The 22,828-nt window shown below is 38.1% G+C and overlaps 3 protein-coding genes across 3 annotated transcripts; all 3 read right to left on the bottom strand.

The window, feature by feature from the left end:
- Nucleotides 1-823: 823 nt before the first annotated feature.
- On the bottom strand, nucleotides 824-1,599 carry LOC127757847 (thaumatin-like protein). The gene has a single exon (XM_052283429.1). It carries the CDS (start codon nucleotides 1,551-1,553, stop codon nucleotides 1,035-1,037), a length of 519 nt encoding a protein of 172 aa, XP_052139389.1. The 5' UTR covers nucleotides 1,554-1,599; the 3' UTR covers nucleotides 824-1,034.
- An 8,660-nt stretch (nucleotides 1,600-10,259) lies between these two features.
- On the bottom strand, nucleotides 10,260-11,174 carry LOC127757580 (thaumatin-like protein). The gene has a single exon (XM_052283122.1). The coding sequence runs from the start codon at nucleotides 11,086-11,088 to the stop codon at nucleotides 10,549-10,551; it is 540 nt and encodes a 179-aa protein (XP_052139082.1). The 5' UTR covers nucleotides 11,089-11,174; the 3' UTR covers nucleotides 10,260-10,548.
- Nucleotides 11,175-19,610: 8,436 nt separating this feature from the next.
- On the bottom strand, nucleotides 19,611-20,373 carry LOC127757578 (thaumatin-like protein). The gene has a single exon (XM_052283120.1). The coding sequence runs from the start codon at nucleotides 20,307-20,309 to the stop codon at nucleotides 19,764-19,766; it is 546 nt and encodes a 181-aa protein (XP_052139080.1). The 5' UTR covers nucleotides 20,310-20,373; the 3' UTR covers nucleotides 19,611-19,763.
- Between the last annotated feature and the right edge of the window lie 2,455 nt (nucleotides 20,374-22,828).

Consider the following 22,828-nt stretch of genomic DNA (forward strand, 5'->3'; position numbering starts at 1 on the left):
TAATAAAAATACAAATATACTAAAGAGGCCAGTAGGGAGATTACTAATTAGGTCATTTTCCTTCTCTATAAAATTATGTTTTTAAGACCTTCTTGACCTAGAAAGCTGCAGAAATTATGTTAGAAGACAACCATATATTTTGAAGGCCCTACACATGGAACATACTAAGTATATAAAAATTAGAAGATATCACACAAAATTGTGGACAAAATAACATGGGACTCTATATATGGTGCCTGTTTCTCAAGATAAATTGGATATATACCCAATTTAAACTAGTATGATTTTTTTATTTGGAAAATTTTTAGGTATGAACATTAACTTTACCTTAAGGCCTAATCACCATGAGGTGCCAATTCAGCATCATGGCGAAGGAAACAGTTATAAATCCTTGGTCCGTGTGTCCAGAGCAGGTACCACTATATTGGGATGGAGGTAGTATATATTTATTACTCTAACGCTTTCATTTGAAACCTTGAGAACTACCAATCGTCTCCAACTTCATAATTGTTTATGTTTTATATCATAGGAAGTCGGGGCTGCTCTTCGGAGCTTGGCAACGATGACCTATATATTTTATCCTCCAGTTGTGCCGTCGTAAGTTTTTAGTTTGTTCTCCGTGTGGGTTTAGCCTGGTTTCCCCCTTCAAATTGTGCTTATGTAAGGTTTTTGGGCCCGATTTTCCCTAAAAAAGGGGCCAAGTTTCTTCTTCTTAAATGAAAAGAGGTTCTCTCTGTTCTCTTTTGAGGTTTTTTCTAAAAAAAAATAATTGTTTATGTTTTGAACAAGGATAAGATTAAACAATTATACCCGAGGTCGAGTACACAATGTTATATATGTCCACCTGCATGCATCGATATCGTCCATGGATGATTATCGATGATCAAGGTGTCGTTTTATTCATCAACTTTATTTATCGTCCCATGATACATACATATGATATGACAATGTTATATACCGTATGTATACGTCATGGACATATATATATCTATAGCCAGCAGCTAAGCTAGGGCATAGATGAGTTCATCGTTCGATTATGGGCAGAAGAGGACTTGGTAGTTGCTGTTGGCGTTGCAGTGGCGCAGCTTGGTGTTGTCGGGGCAGCAGCTGTCCCTGCACGTCAGCGTCTCGCCGGAGCTGCAGGAGAAGCTCATCCCCACGTTGAACCCGTCGATCACCGACACGTCGTAGAAATCCAGCTGCTGGCTGCCGCCGGCGGAGCCCGCCAGCGTGAACTCCGCCAGCGTCAGCGGCTTCTGGCCGGAGAGGGTGCAGGACAGCGCGCCGGCGCAGTCGCCGGTGGCGCAGCTGCCGGTGCCGGCGCCGTCGAAGCTGCAGCCGGTCCGGCCCCACACCCTGCCGGAGCTGGTCCCCGCGGGCACGTCGATGGTCCACGTGTCCCCCGGGTTCAGCTGCACGCCGCCGCCCACCGGCGTCGCCGCCGGCCACACCGTGTACGGGCACTGGTTGGTGATGGTGAAGATGGCCGCGTTCGCAGTCCCGGCGGCGAGGGTCGCCACCAGGACGACGACGAGGACACCGGAAGACGCCATTAACGATTTACTGTGTACTACGACTTTCTTAATTACTAATTAACGATGTGTTAGGATATGCTTGGAAGGAGAAGGGGGGCATTCATGCGTATTTATAGGTGCATGCATGTGGCGTCATAGGTGGTGTTTAAATCTACTGAAGATAAAAATAAAGATTAAGTGTTTCACGCAAAACGTGGTGGTATTTACGTGTGATTAATTGAGTTTTAATTATTGCAAACTTGAAAATGGATTAATATGATATTTTGGAACAACTTTCATATATATAAAGTTTTCGTACGAAACACACCATTTAGTAGTTTGAAAAGCGTGCCACGAGTATCTAAAATTTTATCCAACTTTTGTCGGAGAAAAGAACAGGGCCATAGTGTTGAAAATTCAGATTTTCTTAGATAATTGTTTGAAAATCTAGATGGAGATGAGGGAGTGATATATAGTCGCTGTAAAAAAATATTTCTCCTAACACTTATCTAGGTTTTATTTTTACATACGGACTAAATAACCCCACATATCAAAATAACGGGAGGTCGATCACATAGATTTAGTCCCGCTTGCATAAGTCGATTTTTATATGTAAGATCTAAAAGAGGACCTCCCGCAAAACCTTTACTTTTGCAGACGGTCCTATCTGTAAAATTGATTTTTACATGCGGGGATTATAGAAGATCGATTGTGTAAATCATGAGGAGGGTTAAATACATCGCAAGAGTTAGGACACAATCAACTTTTCCCTCCAATAAGAAAACAAGATCGACTATGTCCTCGATCTAGCACTCCACCTTATCACCTCTCCTCCCTCATTCTCACCTTAGATTCGACGACAACGGCAGCAAAGTAGGGCAGGAGCAGCGCGGTGGAGGAAGGGAAGCAATGATGGAAGGAGTGGACAAAGGAGCCATAGATCCAGGGGTGGTGGGGCTCTGCGATGGTGGCAGTGAAGGAGAGCACCAGCAAGGCTAAGCGGAGGTGGCGTTGGTGGTGGCATAGGGGATGGGCGCGGTAGCAAAAGGGAGGGGATGGCTCAGGCCAGATACAGTGGGCTTGACAACGTCAATGATCGATGGAGGTAAGGGTAGTGGCTTTTGTCTAGATCTAGTGGGGCTTGCGATGGTAGCGAGAGCCACAACTATCCGACTGGGCTTGGCGATGGTGGTGACGGTGACAGTAATGAGGGGTGCTCGGCGACCCCTTGCTGATTTGTGAATCTATGTTTTTTTTAAAAAAAAATCATGGTTTGTGAATCCATGATTTGTGATCTTATAAGCTAGGCTTGATTTTCATTTTTTTCTCCTAAAAAGGTATTTGCATGCTGGTCACTTATCAAGATGTCGTTTACGAAAATTGATTTTTACATATGGTGGCTTAGAGACCCGCCTAAAAAATCTAATTTTACATGTGGGTGTGAAACCACTAGGGAAAATTGTCTATTTTCACATGCCTCGGATCATCGGCGACGCGACAGACCTCATGCTAAAACTTGATTCGGAGTACTACGTTTAGATGAAATGCACACCACCAATCCAATCAAACATCAATTAATAGTTAGCTCAGATTTTACCAACCATTGTATACATGGTATTATAGCCATGACTTCTATTCCTAACTACTAGTAGATGATGCCCCGTGCTATGCTGCAGGATATATCTTAGACATTGGAGAAATGATGAAATAATTTGGATTGAAATATTATGAAAATGATTTGAGAATAATGATTTAGCATGTGTATGTTTAGTTTTAAAATAAAATAAATTATAGATATAATTACCATATGCTTGTATGTTAAGTTTTGTTTGTTTAATGGGTTGATGCGACATGCTTGCATTTAGATTTTAGGAGTACTAATAATTGCTTATATATTGAGCTTTAGGTGTTCGATGGCATTAGCTTTATAGAAAGAAGGGATATGTACGTAGTATTCAGAATTGGGCGCATGAATGTCACAACACTATTTATTCCTAATTACTCTCTGTCTCATAAAAGACAAATCTAAGATTAGATGTGACTTAATATAATACAATAAATTTGGATAATTTTGTATTTGTTATACTATATAAAGTCATATCTAGTTTTTATGGGATGAATGTAGTATGTTTTAATTAATGACATTCTTGATGACCATGTCAGGCCTTGTTTAGTTCCCAAAACAAAACTTTTCTCCTATTACATCGAATGTTTGGACACATGTATGGAGTATTAAATGTGGAAAAAAACTAATTACACAGTTTGCGTGTAAATTGTGAGACGAATCTTTTAAGTCTAATTGCATTATGATTTCACAATGTGATGCTACAGTAAACATTTGATTAATTAGGCTTAATAAATTCATCTCGCAGTTTCCTAGCGGAATCTGTAATTTGTTTTATTATTAGACTATGTTTAATACTTCAAATATGTGTCCATATATATCCGATGTGACAACTAAATCCAAAATTTTTGCCCAACTAAACAAGGCCTCAGTATGCTTGACAGTTTCTGACCGAGTAAAGTGGAGTAGTTAATTATCTGGAGGTGTGTGTCCATACCTAACTACAAATTGTCCATATGTTCATAATTGTTTGATTTGATGCGTTGAAGATATTATTTGGATAATATTTTAACTACAATTTATTTATTTTATAAAACCTAATAAGTTTAAGTTTACAAAATGATATTATGATTTAAGGCAAATATATGTGCACAATTCTTTCGTGTTGAAATTAACTAACTATTTAAAAAAATATTAATAGTTAAAATTTTAAAAATTTCACTGAATCTTCAACATCAAATATTTTGCAAGGGAGAGCACATATGTGACACATACTTCCTCCGTTAAAAAAAAAACTTAATTTAGGCGAGTATGGGAGACACACGCTAGGGCAACGAATTTGGTAGTTAGGATTTTTTTTTAACAGAGAGAGTACGTGCGTGCAAAATATATATTGACATGAGTGCAATAGTACTAGCTAGAATTGCTATGTTATTTATATTGTTTAAAGAAATGTTGAATAGTTCGTAACTAATTCACTGCAAAACAATGTTATCAGGCATGTTGAATAGTCCTAAATGTATCTAAGACATCGTCTATCTCATTTATTTAGTTTTGTCGTTTGTTAGTAGTTGTCTAGAAATTTCTTGATTACAACTGATCTGTACTACTTTTTCAACGGATGCACCTTTTTTAATTTACTTAATTTGTTTCAGTTTTGCATGCCTCGACTTAGATGCATTCTTATGCTATGGGATCTGGATTACATTTTTTTATGGCAATTACTACCCACAAAATTATTTTTCTAGTTTAAATTAATTAAATTATTTTTTATCACCATATATAAGACCAATGACTGATCATATGTAAGCTTGTTTTTAAGCAAACGACATAGATATAAGCTGTACGTATATGCTGTGTTTTGAAACTGAAATAAAAAAAAGATCGGTGGACATGAAAACAATCGGTCACTTTGAAGAATAGGCCATCACTCTACTGGAAAAACAATTTTCCCATATGAGGTACCTATATTTTTCTAGGCGGACGAAAATTTTATCACCATGGTTCACCTGCAAGATAGGAAGGGGAGCTAGATAGCCGTCTACCCGCGAAGATCTATCTTCCCAGACATGTCATATAAAGTGCCTAGGAAAATCCATTTTCGCAGGCGGACGGCTTAAGACCTACAAAAATATATTTATTTTGTAGGCGGACCTCTTAAGCCGTTTGTCTCTGAAAATTGGTTGTGACATTTAAATAGACACGGGAGGAAACTAAAACATAAGATATTTTTAAGTCCCAACTCCCTCTCTTCTCGTCTCCTCTCCCTCAGATTCGCTGAGGGTGCTGCTAGCGGTGGTGGTGGCGAAGGGAGCAGCCGTGGCGCTCCGTGGCTGTGGTGCTGTGGGATCTGGCAACAGCGACGTGCGGGAGTGGTGTATCTGACTACGGCAGACGAGAGGGATGGCAGATCCGGCGACGGTGATGCATGGGTCCGGTGGATCCGGTGACCACGACGCGTGGGGACGATGAATCCGGTGATGGTGAGGCGAGGGCGCACCTTGCTCGTGCTGCTCGTGGTCGTCTTCCTTGTCGTCATGGAAGCAACGGCGCGACCCCTCCTTGGGCGGTGGCGGTGGTGCGGCTCCCCTACCCTTCCTCTCCCTCTCCCTCTCCCTCCCAGGGGCGACGATGGCACGGCCGAAGAGGGGAGGGCGGCGGTGGGTGGGGGTGGTGGCTTTTTTTTTTCGCCGATAACATTTTTGCAGGCATGTGTCTATAACGTCTGCGAAGATGGAGATAGCGGTTGCGAAAATTATTTTTGCAGGCGGGGCTGATGTCCGCTTGCAAAAATCGTGTATTTTCGCAGGCCTTGAAGCACAATCGGAGTGGATGGCCATCTGAAAAAATCATTTTGGCCCGTTTGTAAAAATGGTTTTTCTACTAGTGTCATATCAACTAATTGTGGGAGTTTTTCTACTGTTGTCAAAATGTCGGATATATACACAAGTCCTTGTTATTTGATTTTAATAATGTTTTGTCATCCAAATTATGATGGTGTGATTTTGTTTTAGTGATGCAGAAGGAGATGGAGTAATAATTTAGCTCTAGCCTCTGATGAAGTAACAATACTACAGATCCTTCTATCTGTGACGGGCTCTAATATGCCTAGAAATAGCGGGCCGTCACAAGGAAGTCATCTCAATCGGGCCGAAAAGTGCCCGATTGAGATATGGTCGCACAGACATGTTAGATGGGCATAAAACCTAAGCCCGTCACGGATGACACCTATCAGTGATGGGCACCAACTTTAGGCCCGATTGAGATAAGATTCCATATCTCAAACGCGCCTCAAGTTGTGGCCCGTCACAGATGACCATCATCCATCACGTGTACCAACTTGAGGCCCGTTTGAGATAACAACTAGGCCCGTCACAGATGACTCATCAGTGACAGGCTATATACTTAATCTCTATCGGGTATTAACTAAAGCCCATCACCGATGACTATTTTTTCATTTTTCATATGAAATGTTTATATTTGTAAGTTGATCAATAGCAAAATAATTAAGTGCAGTATAATAATTTATTTTATGAGTCAAAATAATTTTACGGGTAGTAAATGATTTCAAATGAAAAAAATGTCAACAACAAAGTTGTATAATTTATCAAGATTTACAACTTTTAGTTTGGTCATTTTTCTATATAACATTTTTTAAACAGTTTGAATTTGAATTTGAAAATATGACAACTTCAAACAATATTTTCAAATACTAAATGATTTCAATTGAAAAAGTCATCAACAACAAAGTTGAATAACTCATCAAGATCTAAAACTTTTATTTTTGTTATTTCTTCATCCGACGAAATGTTAGTAATATTATTCACAAATTTTACATATATGTGTTATAGTTTATAAAACCAGATAAGAGATATGTCAATTTTGTAAACAATGTTACTATCACTTTGTCGTATGAAGAAATGACCAAAATAAAAGTTTTAGATCTTGATGAGTTATTCAACTTTGTTGTTGATGACTTTTTCAGTTGATTTCATTTAGTATTTGAAAATGTTGTTTGAAATTGTCATATTTTCAAAATCAAATTCAAACAGTTCAAAAAATGTTATATAGAAAAATGACCAAAATAAAAGTTATAGATCTTGATGAGTTATACAACTTTGTTGTTGATGACTTTTTCAGTTGAAGTCGTTCACTGATCTAAAATTCTATTTGAACTTTTCAAACTTTGAATTTCAAATTTCAAGTTGTTTAAATAGAGTCATATGGAGAAATGACCAAAATAAAAATTTTGCACCTCGATGAGTTCTACAACTTTGGTTTTAGTGACTTTTCCATTTGAAATTATTTAGTAACCCCAATTTAACATCCTGGCCTAGAGCTTAATAAGATTAATAGAATACTCATACCAACAAATTACAACTACTTTTCCGGAAGCCAATCTCCAAAGAACTTTGATATTAAACATGCTTAGCTTGGAGCAATTTCGGGATGGGTGAGATAGGTCATCGGTGAGGGCTATATTATTGGTTGATTATATCACGGACAGAATACTAGTCTTCAATTTCCGACTGGCTGCGGCCTCTATCGATCACTTATACTCGAGATGGTGCAAGGTGATGACAAAAATCCGTGGAAATAAATACGCGAGATGTGATCGATCGATCGCCAGAAGAAAACGACCAAATTAAATGACGGGTAAACCTGCTAGGTAGACGTATCTTCAAGGAAAGAACTGTTCAAAATAATGATAATATGATACTTACTTCATCTCAAAATAAGTAGTATGTGATATAACATATCCTAATTTCTATGAATTTTAAACTATTTCTTTAAAAAGTTTGAACTTATGTCTTCGTTAAATCATTTTTAAAAATCGGCGGTACATCATCGTATAGTAATTCCAAAATTGTTAAGCGCAGTTTGCTGCAATAGAAAAAAACAATAGGATAACTGCATTATAGAATACTCTCTCTGTAAAGAAAACCAACTCAAAACAAAAAGAGATGTGACCCTCTTAGTAATGAATCTGGACAGTCCTAGGCTAGTTTTTTTTTTTTACGGACAGAATAGATTATAGTTGGTACATTATATAGTTGATAATTTAATTCTTTTATTTTGGCAAACCACCAACTATAAGGAATAAGTTCACCAACCGTCCCTCAACTTTATGTCAAGTTTGTATGACATCCCAAACCCCAAAACCAGAAATTATCACCCCTAAACTACACAAAATCGTGCAATTTTGATCCTATGGCGGTATGAATCTTGGTTTATTCGCAAATATAAAGGTTTTATAAAAGTTTTAGATCACTAAGAACACATATATAAAAGTTTTATTCACAAATTATTTTTTATTTGTAAATATGCCATTTGGTTTTATCGAGGGAGCGATTCCTCGGACATCGGGGAGTGGAGATCCCTTCCCAAGTGTGAAGATTCGACTAGGGGATTTGTGGTGCATGGCGTGAAGAAGAGATTAACACATGATCGGATTTGCAGGGCCCGAGCTCCCTGCCAAGCAAAAGACACATGAATTATACAGGTTCAGGCCACCCGGAGGTATAATACGTACCCTACTCTTGTGTTGGTCTCGTTGGTTTTCCTAGGTCAACCGAGTGCACATATATGGGCTTTTTGTGGCTACAAAGCGAAATGTATCGATCTAAAGAGTCCAACCCTTCATCCATAGCTTGTCCCTTCCTTTTATAGTTCAAGAAGGGGCTCATATTATTACAAATCTACTCCTTGTCTTGTCTTATCGGCCGTCTTGTCGTTGCCGGCGGGTTCCCTAACACAGTCTTCAAAAAACTCTATTGTGATATTAACCTGCATTACCCTGGGTACCTGGGCTTCTGTCCGGGACAGCTAGGTCGCGCCAACTCGGGCTGCCTGAGACAACGCTGCAGTGCCGCTCTTGCCCGTTTGGCTAAATTAGGTGGCGTTGGGCATGTTCGACACGCGTCCAGGGCATCACCGACACCAATGACTCTGCACTGGTGTCTTGTCAACGTCCTTTCAGCTCCAGACCGGCTGGGGCTCCCCATAAACCTGTTTCATTTATGGTAGAGAGGACCGCTTCACAGCAGCCCATGGAGCGCATCCATCTCCCTAGCTGATCCTGAGGTAGCGCCCTTGCGCTTTTCGTGATGATGATTCATTTACTCTAAGACGAGCTTCTCGAAGATGTCTCTGACGAGTAGATAACGCAATTATCTTCTCGAAGATGTCTCTGATGAGTAGATAATGCAGTTATCTTATATGTTTCAACGTCTTCTTTGCAGAATAACGTGGAAACCACAAAGACTAAGGCGGGCTCGGATCCCAGGGCGAGGCCGGGACCGAGGAAGACCTTAGCTTATGCCTTTTAATCATATGTCTCTACCCCCCACTCCTTGCAGAATGTGAGACCCATCAGGAATAAGCAGTGCCCGAGACCCGAGACACGGCCGGGTCCTAGGCAGCCCTTGGTCTATTCTTTAAGATGTAGATTTTATATGTATCTATGCTCCTTTTACTGAGTAGCGTAGGACTTACGAGGACTAACATGTGCCCGGGACCTAGGACAAGGCCGGGTTAGAGGATCTCCTCGTGCCTCGTACCTATTCCGTAAGCAGGTTAAGATGGGCCCGGGATCCACCAAGGTGAGACCCCTAGCTGCATTAGTATAGGTATAGCCTTTTTTCATATATAAGGATGGTTTAAGCATGTCATTTATTTTATTTGTAATTGTTTTGCTGAGAAAATGGGTATTCTGATTGCCATTTCACCGACAGGTTTATTCCCCGAATAAGCCTAACAGTGAGGCCAATCAATTATTAATGTGCAAAATTAGACAGCAGAAAGCCCAACACGCTTCAATTCGCTGCAGCAGATGTACATACCGGCCCATAAGGCCCAGTAATTCGGATAGTACATACTTGGGCTGTTTTCGCAGGCAGATTGAAATCTTGGTTTGTCCTCAACTTCGTCTCTTCGGGTTAAGTTCGCTGTGCTTGACTAAGTAAGCAATTGAGCACTAATGGCAGTGGCAGACACACTCGAAATTCATTTTTCTTTTTTCTTAAAATGACGACGTTTTAGAGATATTTAATTCTTCTTGGCCTAGCAATTAAAAGATGCAGAAATTATGTTAAAAGCCACAGCCATATTTCAAGGCCCATCCATGGATCATATAGTATGCTAAAAAGCTAGCACATACAAATTAGAAGATGCACACATAATTATGTATTTGTGTTATATTAATATAAGTAGTACATACGTGTTCGAGTACAGACATATATATCTGCATCGTTCGATCGTCCATGGACGATCGATTATTATCTTATTTCCACGTAAAGTCGTAAATAGCTACTATATATTACACATGCATTCATACGTCACGGACATATCAATATCTATAGCAGCCAGCTAATGCGTGCACGCATGCAATGTTAGCCATAGATCATCCATGACCATGAGTAAATTAATTTAATTAATTAGGTGAGATGATGCATGGATATGATGAATGATCTATGGGCAGAAGACGACTTGGTAGTTGCTGTTTCCCCTGCAGGCGTGCGTCTTGCTGTTGTCGCTGGGGAACAGGTAAGCGTCGGGGCATCGGCTGTCCCTGCAGGTCAGCCCCACGCCGGAGCTGCAGGAGAAGCTCATGGCGACGTTGTACCCGTCGATCACCGACAGGTCGTAGAAGTCCTGGCTACCGCCGATGGTGAACTCCGCCAGCGTCATCGGCGGCCGCCCGGAGAGGCTGCACGACAGCGCGCCGCCGCAGTCGCCGGTGGCGCAGCTGCCCCTGCCGGCGCCGTTGAAGCTGCATCCTGTCCGGCCCCACACCCTGCCGGAGCTGGTCCCGGCGGGCACGTTGATGGTCCACGTCTGCCCCGGGCTCAGCTGCGTGCCGCCGCCCACCGGCGTCGCCGCCGGCCACACCGTGAACGAGCAGCGGTTGGTGATGGTGAAGGTCGCCGCGTTGGCGCCGCCGGCGGCGAGGGTCGCCACCAGGACCACGACGACGAGCACTGCGGGAGAGGCGGCCGGAGCTGACGCCATTGTTGAATATATCGATCTCTCGAAGTCGTAGCTAGCTAGCTTAAATTGCCTCTGAGGATATATCGATCGATGTGTGTGGATTGACTAGGAAGGGGCATGCGTATTTATAGATAAGATGCAAAATGGCACACGCCATGCTGTTGAAAAAGTCTAGATTATTTCTTAATAACTGTTGAGAAATCTAGATGAAGAGAGGATATACTGGAACTTCATACATGAATAGCATTGCAGCAGTAACTAATATTATTTTTACATTTGAAAGAGTTGCTATACGGATTCAGTAAGCTAGATGCACACAACTAAATTGAATAATGTACTATTATTTAGCTCAGCTTCCCCTGAATAATCAGATTGGGTGCATGAAAGACAAATATAACTAAAAATTAATATAAGATATCCTTTATTTCAAGTAAAATCAACATTTGAAAATTTCAACTAGTAATTGAACTAAAAGTACTTTAGTATATTTAGTATATCATGCACATGTGATTATTAGATTTCTATATATTTGAAAGTATTTTTATATGATATTGATTTTATAGTCATTTATAATATATTATAAAACAAATTAATGTTTAAAGTATATGTAAAATAATACTTATCTTATTTTAGGATGAAGGGAATATACTTTATATGCACGAGTGTTTGACCTTGAAAAGTACGTATACACATAATATTGACCAAGTTTCAGAAATATAATGCAATATATATATATATATATATATATATATATATACTTTCTTTGGTTTTATAATTTTTAACGTTTAGGATAACTAGGAAGGAAGCCCGCGCAGATGCGCGGGCATCTTATTTATTGTTTTATGATTTATGAAATAATGCTAAAAGATGTCATGTCTCATCTTTTTTATGCTGTGAGATAAACTGACTTTAATATACTTAGTAAATGATAAGAATGTCTCCAAGATTAAAAGAAAATCAGTCTGTCCCGATTACTTATAAATTCTCCTATCGTCACCAGAACTTATTATTACTATTTTAAAAGTTGTGTATCTATAAATAGATAAAACTGGATATGTACCAATAAAATAAGCCTAATACATCATTGATACACTAAAATATTCACTACTTATCTAAGTGTTCATGTTTCACTTATTCCGAATCCATATATAAATATTTTAAAAATACCACTTATACCAATTAATGAAATAACACTGTTAAAGATAAACATGAATGCCCCTCTAACGGGTGAAGCCGATCATAGCCACCAAGATTTTCTTTCTCTGTTGAGTTGAAAGATGAGTCCCTCGTCGATTTTAATGTCTAATTTACTATCACAGCCTCATGGAGAATTGTATTCGTATATTGGGGTCACCTCAACTCAGCCATTTTAGTGGGAGGTATGCTCAAAGGAGAGTGTTGTAGCATTTGCATTTTTGGCAGTTAAGTTTGATACCCTACTATACTTATGACATTGTAGCAAACTCTATTGTTAATGCTTGATACCCTTTAGGAAAGGACACATAAAGTGAAGGTGATCAAAATAATAGTTGTTTTTAAGCTTTGAATAGATGTGTGGCACACGATAGACACAATTTTATGGTGTTAATCATCACTACTCAAATTTTCATAGTATACATAGAGTACTCTATTTTGAAAAAAAAAATGATGAGGTTCATTATTCGATGCTACTATACTAAAAAAAGGTATACCACCACAACAATCTCTATATCACCATATTATTGGTTATATTGATAAATATCTATAGTTTAGCACCTGATTTATTTTCAATAACTATTAAGAATGTATTTATTTTTTCAAAATTCTTTACAATAACTAATAATTTGTGGGAGTATACTTATAGTCACGTGGTGGGGGTGTTTGACATACATACATCAATTATACCTAACATGTTGAAATTCCTTGGAAATATATCATGTGTAGTTTACTGCGCATGACACTTGATTGTTCATTTGTTGTTAAAACTATTTGGTAAAGGAAAAAACATACATATATGACTGATTTATGATGGATGAAGGGGTTATATTATAGCAAAGATCATTGGTAGGAAATATTTTTATTTTTATCACATCTATGTATCGTATGTTGCTCATCACTTAAATACCAATCAGGCGGTTCTAAAAAATTGAAAGTAAAATTTTTGATAAATTAATCCAAAAATTAAAATTAAATCGGATTTACTTAAAAAAATAGACTAAATTGTTTTTTTATCTTTTTTTACATTTGTAGATTTAAATTGGTGTTGTATATTTATCAAGTGATATTAGAAATCCTAAAATATAATGTGAAACTATTTAAAAATTACCACAACATTAATAATTATATGTTGGTCCCATGTGTCATGATGTATTTAGGAACATAATATACCTTTTATAAGACATAAATATTTCATTTAATTAAAGCATGAAACTAATCACAAATTGAATATAAATATGAATTAAAAAGATGAATGTTTAAAGACCATTGATTTGATATTTGATATTTATATTATAGATCTAGTTCTATTTGCTTATATTTGTGAAGTAATATATTTTATTTTACATTATAGAAACATCTGTTTTAAAAACCGTTGATACTTTTTCCATTGGTACTCCGTACGTTTTTTTTTTGCCTTTATCTTTTTTATCCCAAGTACGTGCGTATATTTTTCTTAGTAAGCTCTAACTTTTTTTTGAATCATACTTACACTACTTATCTTTTTTGCAACAGTTAAGTATGTACATGTAGATTTGATCTAATGTCCTAAGATAACAGGCCTACCAATTTAAATAAAAATTAATGATGAGATTAGACAAAGTCACATGGTGGCCTACAAGAGTTGGTAGAAATGGCACATAAGATATAATATGACATAGTAGTAAAAATATAGCTAATATAGCTCTGGAATTGGTGATTTAATTAAAAAAATCTGCAGCTGCTAAAGTGTATGCGTAGATCGTATATAAAAATAATTGTTTATTTACAACACCAGATCACTTCTATTGTAAATTCCTAGCGTTTGCGCATTCACACTCAGATTACTCTCTATGAAAAACTGTGATAATAAATTATGATGTACATGTATCATGTAATTTGGAAAAAAGAAAAAAAAAAGGAGAATTAGGATCTGGATGGCATCTATCGAGCTCGCCGAGGCAGATCAGTCTCCATGAAAATGATAACAAATGCACATGTATTGTGTAATTAGAAAAAAAGAAGAGAGGGAGAATCCAGAGTTTGATGGCATCGAGCTAACAGAAGCATAAGTACGTACGTATGTACTTGTGGGTTCGGAGAGAAAGGGTGAGAAGAGATTTAGTTTTGATCCAACGGTTAATATTATTGGTCCACCATTTTAAATGAAAACTTACGGTCAGATGTTTTTCTTTTTCTCAGAATTTTATTTAAATTATTAGAGGGCCCTGTGGCGACTTAGGAGCGATGTGGCGACTTAGGAGCGTTTATAGGAGTCTCACGTGGTGGCTTGAGAGCGTTTGTGGAAGTTTAATAGACTTTTAGTATATAACAATAATAGAATAGAATAGATAGATAGATAGATAGATGAGAGAACTGTTAGACAGAAATTTATTACAGCTAGTTGTTTTAGTGAAAATTTGTTTTTTATCTAATTTATTAGAACGTCACGTGGCATTATAGGAGCATTTATATATGCGTCGCATGGTATTTAGTTACGTTTATAGGAAATTTGATGTACTTTTTACTGTATAATAGATATATAATAGATAGATTGGATGTCGTGGATATAATTTAGTGACACCTATTTGTAGAATTATTTAAAGTAAAATAATATATGCTGTTAACTTTTTTATAGTTAAAAAGTATTTCCTTGTTATATTTGGTTGCCATATAAAGCATATGGCGCATAGAATAGCATAGATCTTAAATTACTTATTTAGTTAAAAATAAAATAACAATAAAAAAAAGATATGTGGCTTAAATTGGAGATTAGGAAAGGAAAAAAGAGATGAGGGGAGAAGGAGTTACGTACGTGATGAGGGGAGAAGTAGTTACGTACGTACGTAGCAACAGGAGGGGAGATCGGTATATGTGGAGAGGGGAAATTTTTTTTTTATTAGATCTAATTGCTGATAATATTGGACCCACCAATTTAAAGTAAAATCAACGATTAGATTTTGTAGTGCCACTTGGCGGTTTAGGAGCGATTGTAGGAGCGACACATGGCGGCTTAGAAGCGTTTGTAGGAAGTTTTATGAACTTTTAGTATATAATAGATAGATGTTGAAATCAAACTTTTATAACTTTGACTATCGATAACTTTAAAAATATTTAGTTTGACAACGCATATAAATTTATCTTACCAAGTATTATAATAAAAGTAAAAATATATTTATTTATTATATATATTAAAATAAATAAATATAGTCAAAAATATAATTTAGAGTAAAAAAACATTAAGAATTATAGACCCGTCGGGAGTATGCATATTTCTATGACGAACAAAATAGTCTTTCATTTCTACCTGTCCGCGTCTATCGATCTTTTGAAGTCTTGTGCCATAAGTTGCCGCAGGATGTGATCGGTCGGTCGGAGGAGGAGGAACTTGAGATCAATTGATCTAGAATTCTAGCTACACTTTTCTAATGGAAAGAATAAAATGGTCCATATATATGTGCTACAGATCGATATCCAGTTCGATCCCACACTGTGTCGTCGTGTAACACAAATTGATTTCTTGTTCCTTTGATCCATGGCCGCCCCAGTTCGTTCATGTTAGTGATTAATTACTACTCCCTCTGTCCCACAAAAAATCAATCTAAAATTGGATAGGATGTTTTCTAGTACAACGAATCTGGACAGGAGCATGTCCAGATTTGTTGGACTAGGAAATGTCGCATCCAATATTAAATTGGTTTTTTATGGGACGGATGGAGTATATGCTTGCACATGTCACTTCGAAGGGTTGAAAACCTTTTAATTATCCTCCACACTTAAAATAGAGCATGATTAATTAAATATTATTGTAAAACTTGAAACTAAATTAATATGATTTTTTAAAGTAATTTTTCTATGGAGTTTAAAAGACATATACAATATTTAGCAGTTTGGAAAACGTATACGTGTAGAAAACAAAGGAGTGAAAGTTGGAAAAGGAGAGAAAACACACCCTTAAGAATTTAGGATAATGTATCCATCGATCTTAATATATTTCTCCACTGACACACGTAAGTTTAAATTCAAGCCAAGTTGAAAAATATATTAACAAACCTTTATTTCTACTTGTACATGTCAAACTAAATTTAATTTTATATGTTCTCTGGAGTGATATATCACACGTTAATGTATGTATTTAAAAGAAATCTCACAAATATTTAAATAGCACACATAAAATGAGAAGACGTCCCTCTTGGGGTAGAATGACTTTTGTCCTGGGCATACTATTCTTCGCGAGGAGACCTTCTAGCTGGTCATCGTGCACATGCATATCATTGTCATCTGCTGCCTCTCTGTCTTTATTTAATTATTTGTACAAGTAGTAGAGATCTAGACCTTCTAATTAAGCTGGTCATCGTGCATGCATGGGGTCATCTATCTTCTGTCTCTATCTTTAATTGGTTGTAAGTAAGTACTATATGTTTCTTAGATAAAAATGGCTTTACATTATTTCCGGTCTCTATCATGGGCACACACCCGACAGGTCTCAAAAGTAAAAAAAGAAAGAAATTAAAAAACAACGTGATAGGACAAACCCCCAACTTCTGCTAATAAAAGGATCAACTGAAATATTAGCTATCACGTGTCCAATTTTCCCCAAAATATTGCGTTGCAATTTGCTGCAAAATTAAGCTGATCACTGACGATGATTGAAAGATCAGAGATCGCTAACAAATGGAACGATGAAATTGGATGCTTCCTCTATAAGTAGCAATCGAACTTGTGAACCGAGGATAGATCCATGCTAGGAATTGTAATATAAAAAAGACAAGAATTTGTCTTTTTTTTTTCAATCGGTAGGTCAAATTTAAAAGTTGATTTTTGGTGAAGTGCTAGATATCACTTTATTTTACATTGTCAATTATTTTAAAAGTTTTTAATAACTGTTTGCATTTAATTAATGAAAGAGAAAGGTATAAAGGGAATATCCCATCGAGAAATTAGAATTCATTCCCTCCTCATCGGAAAGAAATATTATCTTCTAGGAAGCAGAGAAAATTAGATCTGTATATACAATAAGTCTATAAACCTAGCTAGTGCGCACAAGGAAGAAGTTATATATGTACAAAGTAGAGAAAGCAGTGCATGAGAAAGAATTTCCGTAGAATTAGTGCGCCTGGCCTAACGACTGCGACACCATTATACATATCGTCTAGTACGTCCAATAATATATGAATACTCATATGATACTGATCCATCTGTTTCTAAATATTTTATACCGTTGACTTTTATGAAATATGTAAAACTTTATGTATATATATAAGTATATTTAACAATGAATCAAATGATAGGAAAAAATTAATAATTATTTAATTTTTTTAATAAGATGAACGGTCAAACATATTTAGAAAAATCAACGGCGTCAAATATTTAAAAACGGAGGGAGTATGATCTGGCCGGCTAGACGATCTCATATCTCTATATATGCATGTAGAAGTCAAGTTTAGCTCCATTATTTCTCGGTCCATAAATATCTCATACGGAGTATCTATCTTTTGCTTAACGTGCTAGACACGGCCGGCCACAAACTAATTAACGTGCTTACCGGCCGTCTTAATTATATATCATGTGTAAACATATGACATCCTGTTCGATCGATCTAATTACCTACTATATATTAGGCTGTAATTAATATTAGTCTTAACTTGGGGAAGTTAATTATATTCTCAAGTTAATTAAAACACCTGCATGCATATATAAAGGGCCTACTTCAAATATGAACTAACAAAATTGGAAAATCTCAGGGGTTTTCTCCGATCAATTTGAGAAGCAACTAGTAGTAGCCAGTTGGTGAGAATATAAAAAGAAAACTGAGTTTTGTAGCTTTTGATTATTTCTTAATAATTTTCTGTATTCTATATATAGCTATATATTCTTAGAATCTAGGTGGGAATCAATCTGGATTGTTCAACGTAATTAGTGATTTTAGAAGAAGTTGCGGTTACTAAAAGTTAACTTCTATAAACATGACCTTAATATACAACTCTATCTATTTAAAAGAATAGCTATTTTTAACTTTGAATCTAAACAAGAAATAGCTTTACATTCTTGTACATAGGGAGTACTATACAGCAAAAAGCACCGCTCACAAATAATCTCATCACTGGTTTGTTCGCCATATAGGCTTCTCTTCAGAAAGCCTATATAACATGATAAAGGCCCATCAATCCGGACAAGGCCCAAGCTAGGGATTTTCATAGGCATTTTCATATGACATCATCAGTTTGCAAAAACGTACTACGTACTACTGAGCGTTTGTATGCGTGTACGTACGTATAATTAAACGCGCGCGACAGCTAGGGACGTGGAAAATCGCTGTGGAAACCTGCTACACACGCAACTCAAGTACTGCATCACTCTCTCTGCTGCTATAAGCTAAGCTAGCTAGTGTCTATCCATTAGTATTGTGGTGATTGCTAAGAATAATCCAACACCTATAAGAGATTGTGTAGTGAAGTAGTACTGTAAGTTAGCTTTGCTAAGCTATCCCAATATATATACTTCCTCCGTTTTAAAATATATGACACCATTGAATTTCACATAACGTTTGGCGGTGAGCACCGTAAAATATTAAACTTCAAGTGATTCATGGGATGGTTTTACAATTTTCTATTTATTAATAGATTACATATGCGATCATGCATATATATAATCAGGGGTTGTCTATATATCTTGTGACAGAAAATCGCACCTCCTATCATTCGAATTTTCGACCATTGGATATACTCTAAGATACGTGCAAGCACTTAATCGTACCTCTTCTTCTCCCGTTCCCCTCGCTGCCTCGAGGATTCCGTCCTCGATCCACCGCCGCCACCACCCCACCGCGCTACTGCTCGATCCATCGCCACAACTGTCCCACCGCACTGCTGCCCGCCTCGCCAGCTGGCCAGAAGGAGTCAATGGCGCCTGCGAGCCCCCCCTACCCCCCTCCCACGAGCCACCTCCCCCTCCCCCTCCCCTCTTCCCCCTTCCCCCATCTCTTTCTTCTCAAGACGGTGACGCGAGATGCCCCCTCCTCGCAATCGGATCCTCCACCACCAGCCGCCACCTCCTAATCGTATGCTTGCTTTGCCCCCACCGCCCTCCTCCATCCCCGTGGCTTCGGCGGCGCTGCTGCTGCCTCGCCACCCGCCGAAGTGCATCGCCCACCGCCGGTCCTCCGCCGCCCACGGGCCACGGCCATCCAGCCCTCTAAGCCCCGAGGAAGCCACCTCCCTCCTCCTCTTCCCCCTCCCCTAACCCCTTTTCTACCCTGACCCCAACCTCAAACCCTACCAAAGTTGGGGATGTCGCCGGCGCCGAGAAGAAGGGGAGCCCGCCGGAGTTGGAGGAGAGAAGCCGATGCATGAATCTTGGCATGGATCCAATGGTCTAAAAATTTGTAATATTCCATTCCCAAATTTCATTCGAATGACATATAGCAATTCTGGATCACGTTCGTTTTATTGTATGTTCTTATTATTTTCCCTGATACAGTTTAGTAGAAGTATATATATAGTAGTAGGTTCATATGCATGAAATCATGGGCAGAAGACGACTCGGTAGTTGCTGTTGCCGTTGCAGGAGCGCAGCTTGGAGTCGTCGGAGGGGTACTGGTACGCGTCCGGGCAGCTCCTCTCCCTGCACGTCAGCGTCACGCCGGAGCTGCAGGAGAAGCTCATGGCAACGTTGTACCCGTCGATCACCGACAGGTTGTAGAAGTCCCGGTTGCCGCCGGACGTCCCCAGCGTGAACTCCGCCAGCGTCAGCGGCGGCTGCCCGGACAGCCTGCACGACAGCGCGCCGCCGCAATCGCCGGTGGCGCACCTGCCGCGGCCGGCACCGTCAAAGCTGCAGCCGGTCCGGCCCCACACCCTGCCGGAGCTGGTCCCGGCGGGCACGTTGATGGTCCACGTCTGCCCCGGGTTCAGCTGCGTGCCGCCGCCCACCGGCGTCGCCGCCGGCCACACTGTGAACGAGCAACGGTTGGTGATGGTGAAGATGGCCGCGTTCGCGGTCCCGGCGGCGAGGCTCGCCACCAGGACGACGACGACGAGCACTGCGGAAGAAGTGGCCGGAGACGCCATTGTTGCTGCTTGCTTTCTTCTAATATCTTTGGTGTTAATTTGTATAGCTTGTTAATTAAGAGAGCTAGGGATCACGCGTATTTATAGATGAGCATGGTGTTGAAAAATCTACGATTTTGTCTGAATATTGTACTGTTGCAAAATCTAGATGTGGAGAGAAACTTCAAACAAGCACGACTGATCGAGTCGCCAATCGATCTATTTATTTTATTTTTGCACAAGAAAGATGAACTACATCTCCAGCACACGTACTACCATTATATTTGCATAATTAAATATCATTGGCTGAGATTTTGTCATGCTTGCATGGATATCCAATATTGTTTTGTTGAATCCAACACGTACGTACAACTCAAGTCATCAGTTATATGTTTGCTGAATTTTCAGATCGGGTGCTTGAAAGATGAAAGTCAATGCTTATATGCGTGATTCTCGCCGGCAGAATTACTGATGTGAGGGTTAAAAATATTGAATAGCTCTACAAATGCTGTAGAGAAATCAATTTTATCAGGCCTGCAGTTGATTGATGAATAATTCTAAATGCATGCATGTAATATATTTATCATTTATTTGATTTAATTAGTTCCTTGGAGGAGCATCTGCTATATGTTAGACTCTATGGCTTAATAAAAATTATGTGGCTTTTATGGTTATACAGATTTTCGCTAATTATTAATGAAGATTTACAAATATAGACTTCAATAATTGTTGGTTTTCTATCTTGTGTTGCTGGTTCTTTAGTGTGTGCAACCTTGTTTCTGTTTTGTTTCTGAGGATGGTTTGTGCTCTTTGTTGAGCGAATTTTTATAATTAAAAATTAATTGCATCTACTTTTTAGCAAAGGCCAGGATTTATTTCATTATTAAAAAAACTTAATTAATTTTGTTATTGGTCAGTATATATATTGTTGGTCAGCACATATATTATTTTCTTTTTTTTTTGTCAATAACCTATACGTACGTACCTTGGAACAACTCAAGTAGCATATACTTCTGCATGCGAAGAGATAGTAGTAATTAAGCTACTAGTGCGTACATGTACAACAAAAATATGAGTTAACCTTATTTAATTAGCTTTGACACGCTTCTATCTGGATTATTATTTTGTCTTTTATATTGTCAGGGACCCAAAAGTTAATTTTTATTTTAAGTTAACTCACTTATTTTTTCACATTGATTAAGATCAATAATTAACCATGCATGTAAGCCGTACATGCATGCTGAGCTAGCAGCTAGTTGTAACTAACAAAATATGTACGAGAAAGAATTTATTTTACTGTAGAAATTAGAGAAGGTTGGTCAATAGCGTATATATGGCGGCGTTGTGCATGGGAGAACTTCAAATCTGTAGAATATATTTACGGGCTCGGCCTAACAGCTGGCTGATTATTTTTTTCTGAACACGCAAAAGATTTTATATGCCTCATACGATTTTCCATTCATGTTTTATCATCTCATAACAATAAAAATACTAATTATAAAAAAAAATTCAAATAAAACATACGATCAAAATTAGACACGAAAATTCATGATTACACTTAAAATAGGATGGAGGGAGTAAATATTATTCTAGAAGCCACATCCTATCTAAAGTCGTATCCGGGGTTGGGTTGACTATATATCCAGTTATATTTGATTGTTGGTCTATTTTTTTCCGTAAAAAAGAAATACTCAATCTTAAAGATAAATCTTTTTCTAAAACACATTGTAAATATAGGTACTTACCACGTGCGCACAATTACCTTTCTAAACACATACCTTATTTTTTAATTATGAGCCCCTTATCTAGATTTATCTTTAGAATTTTTTTTTGAGTATGGACTATAGAGAGAGAGTACCGCGTTAGTTAGTTCGGCTTACAAATTTTCAACTGGTCTCCCTTATCTTCTACGTTTGACACTATTGATTTTTTAGCACATGTTTGACCGTTCGTCTTATTTAAAAACTTTTATAAAATATGTAAAATTATATGCCTACATAAAAATATATTTAACAATGTATCATTTATCAAATGATAGGAAAATAATTAGTAATTACTTAAATTTTTTGAATAAGACGAACGGTCAAACATATGCTAAAAAATCAACGGCATTAAATATTTTGAAATGGAGGGAGTACAACATCAAGAAAAACAACGACCGGCCAAGCAGCTTAGTTGGTGCATGTGGATCGCGCATTTGGCCGAAAATTTGGAAGGCGTACGTACGTGTCGAGTTGTTATGCATGGATCGTCGGTCGCATATGATCAATTCCATCGATATCGTCTAGATACTGGAAGAAGCTTAATTAATTAATTAATTAATTAGTACGTGTAGGTGGAGAAAAACGTTGGAATTCTCCTCTCTCTTCCGGACAACTTAACACACACGTACTGTACGTACTAGGCATGAGTCAAGCGCATGCAACGTAATTAGCACAACACCGCGGATTGCTAACTTAGCTTAATTAGCATGTACGTACGGCCACCATCGATCGGCTTTCACTTACATATGTCTCTACGTTAATTTTCACCTCCGTCTT

This window comes from Oryza glaberrima, chromosome 12 (assembly GCF_000147395.1).
Source record: "Oryza glaberrima chromosome 12, OglaRS2, whole genome shotgun sequence".
Taxonomy (NCBI): domain Eukaryota; kingdom Viridiplantae; phylum Streptophyta; class Magnoliopsida; order Poales; family Poaceae; genus Oryza; species Oryza glaberrima.

Excerpts from the sequence above, each read along its gene's own strand:
- LOC127757847 (XM_052283429.1), bottom strand. The coding sequence starts at position 1,553 with ATGGCGTCTTCCGGTGTCCTCGTCGTCGTCCTGGTGGCGACCCTCGCC.
- LOC127757580 (XM_052283122.1), bottom strand. The coding sequence starts at position 11,088 with ATGGCGTCAGCTCCGGCCGCCTCTCCCGCAGTGCTCGTCGTCGTGGTC.
- LOC127757578 (XM_052283120.1), bottom strand. The coding sequence starts at position 20,309 with ATGGCGTCTCCGGCCACTTCTTCCGCAGTGCTCGTCGTCGTCGTCCTG.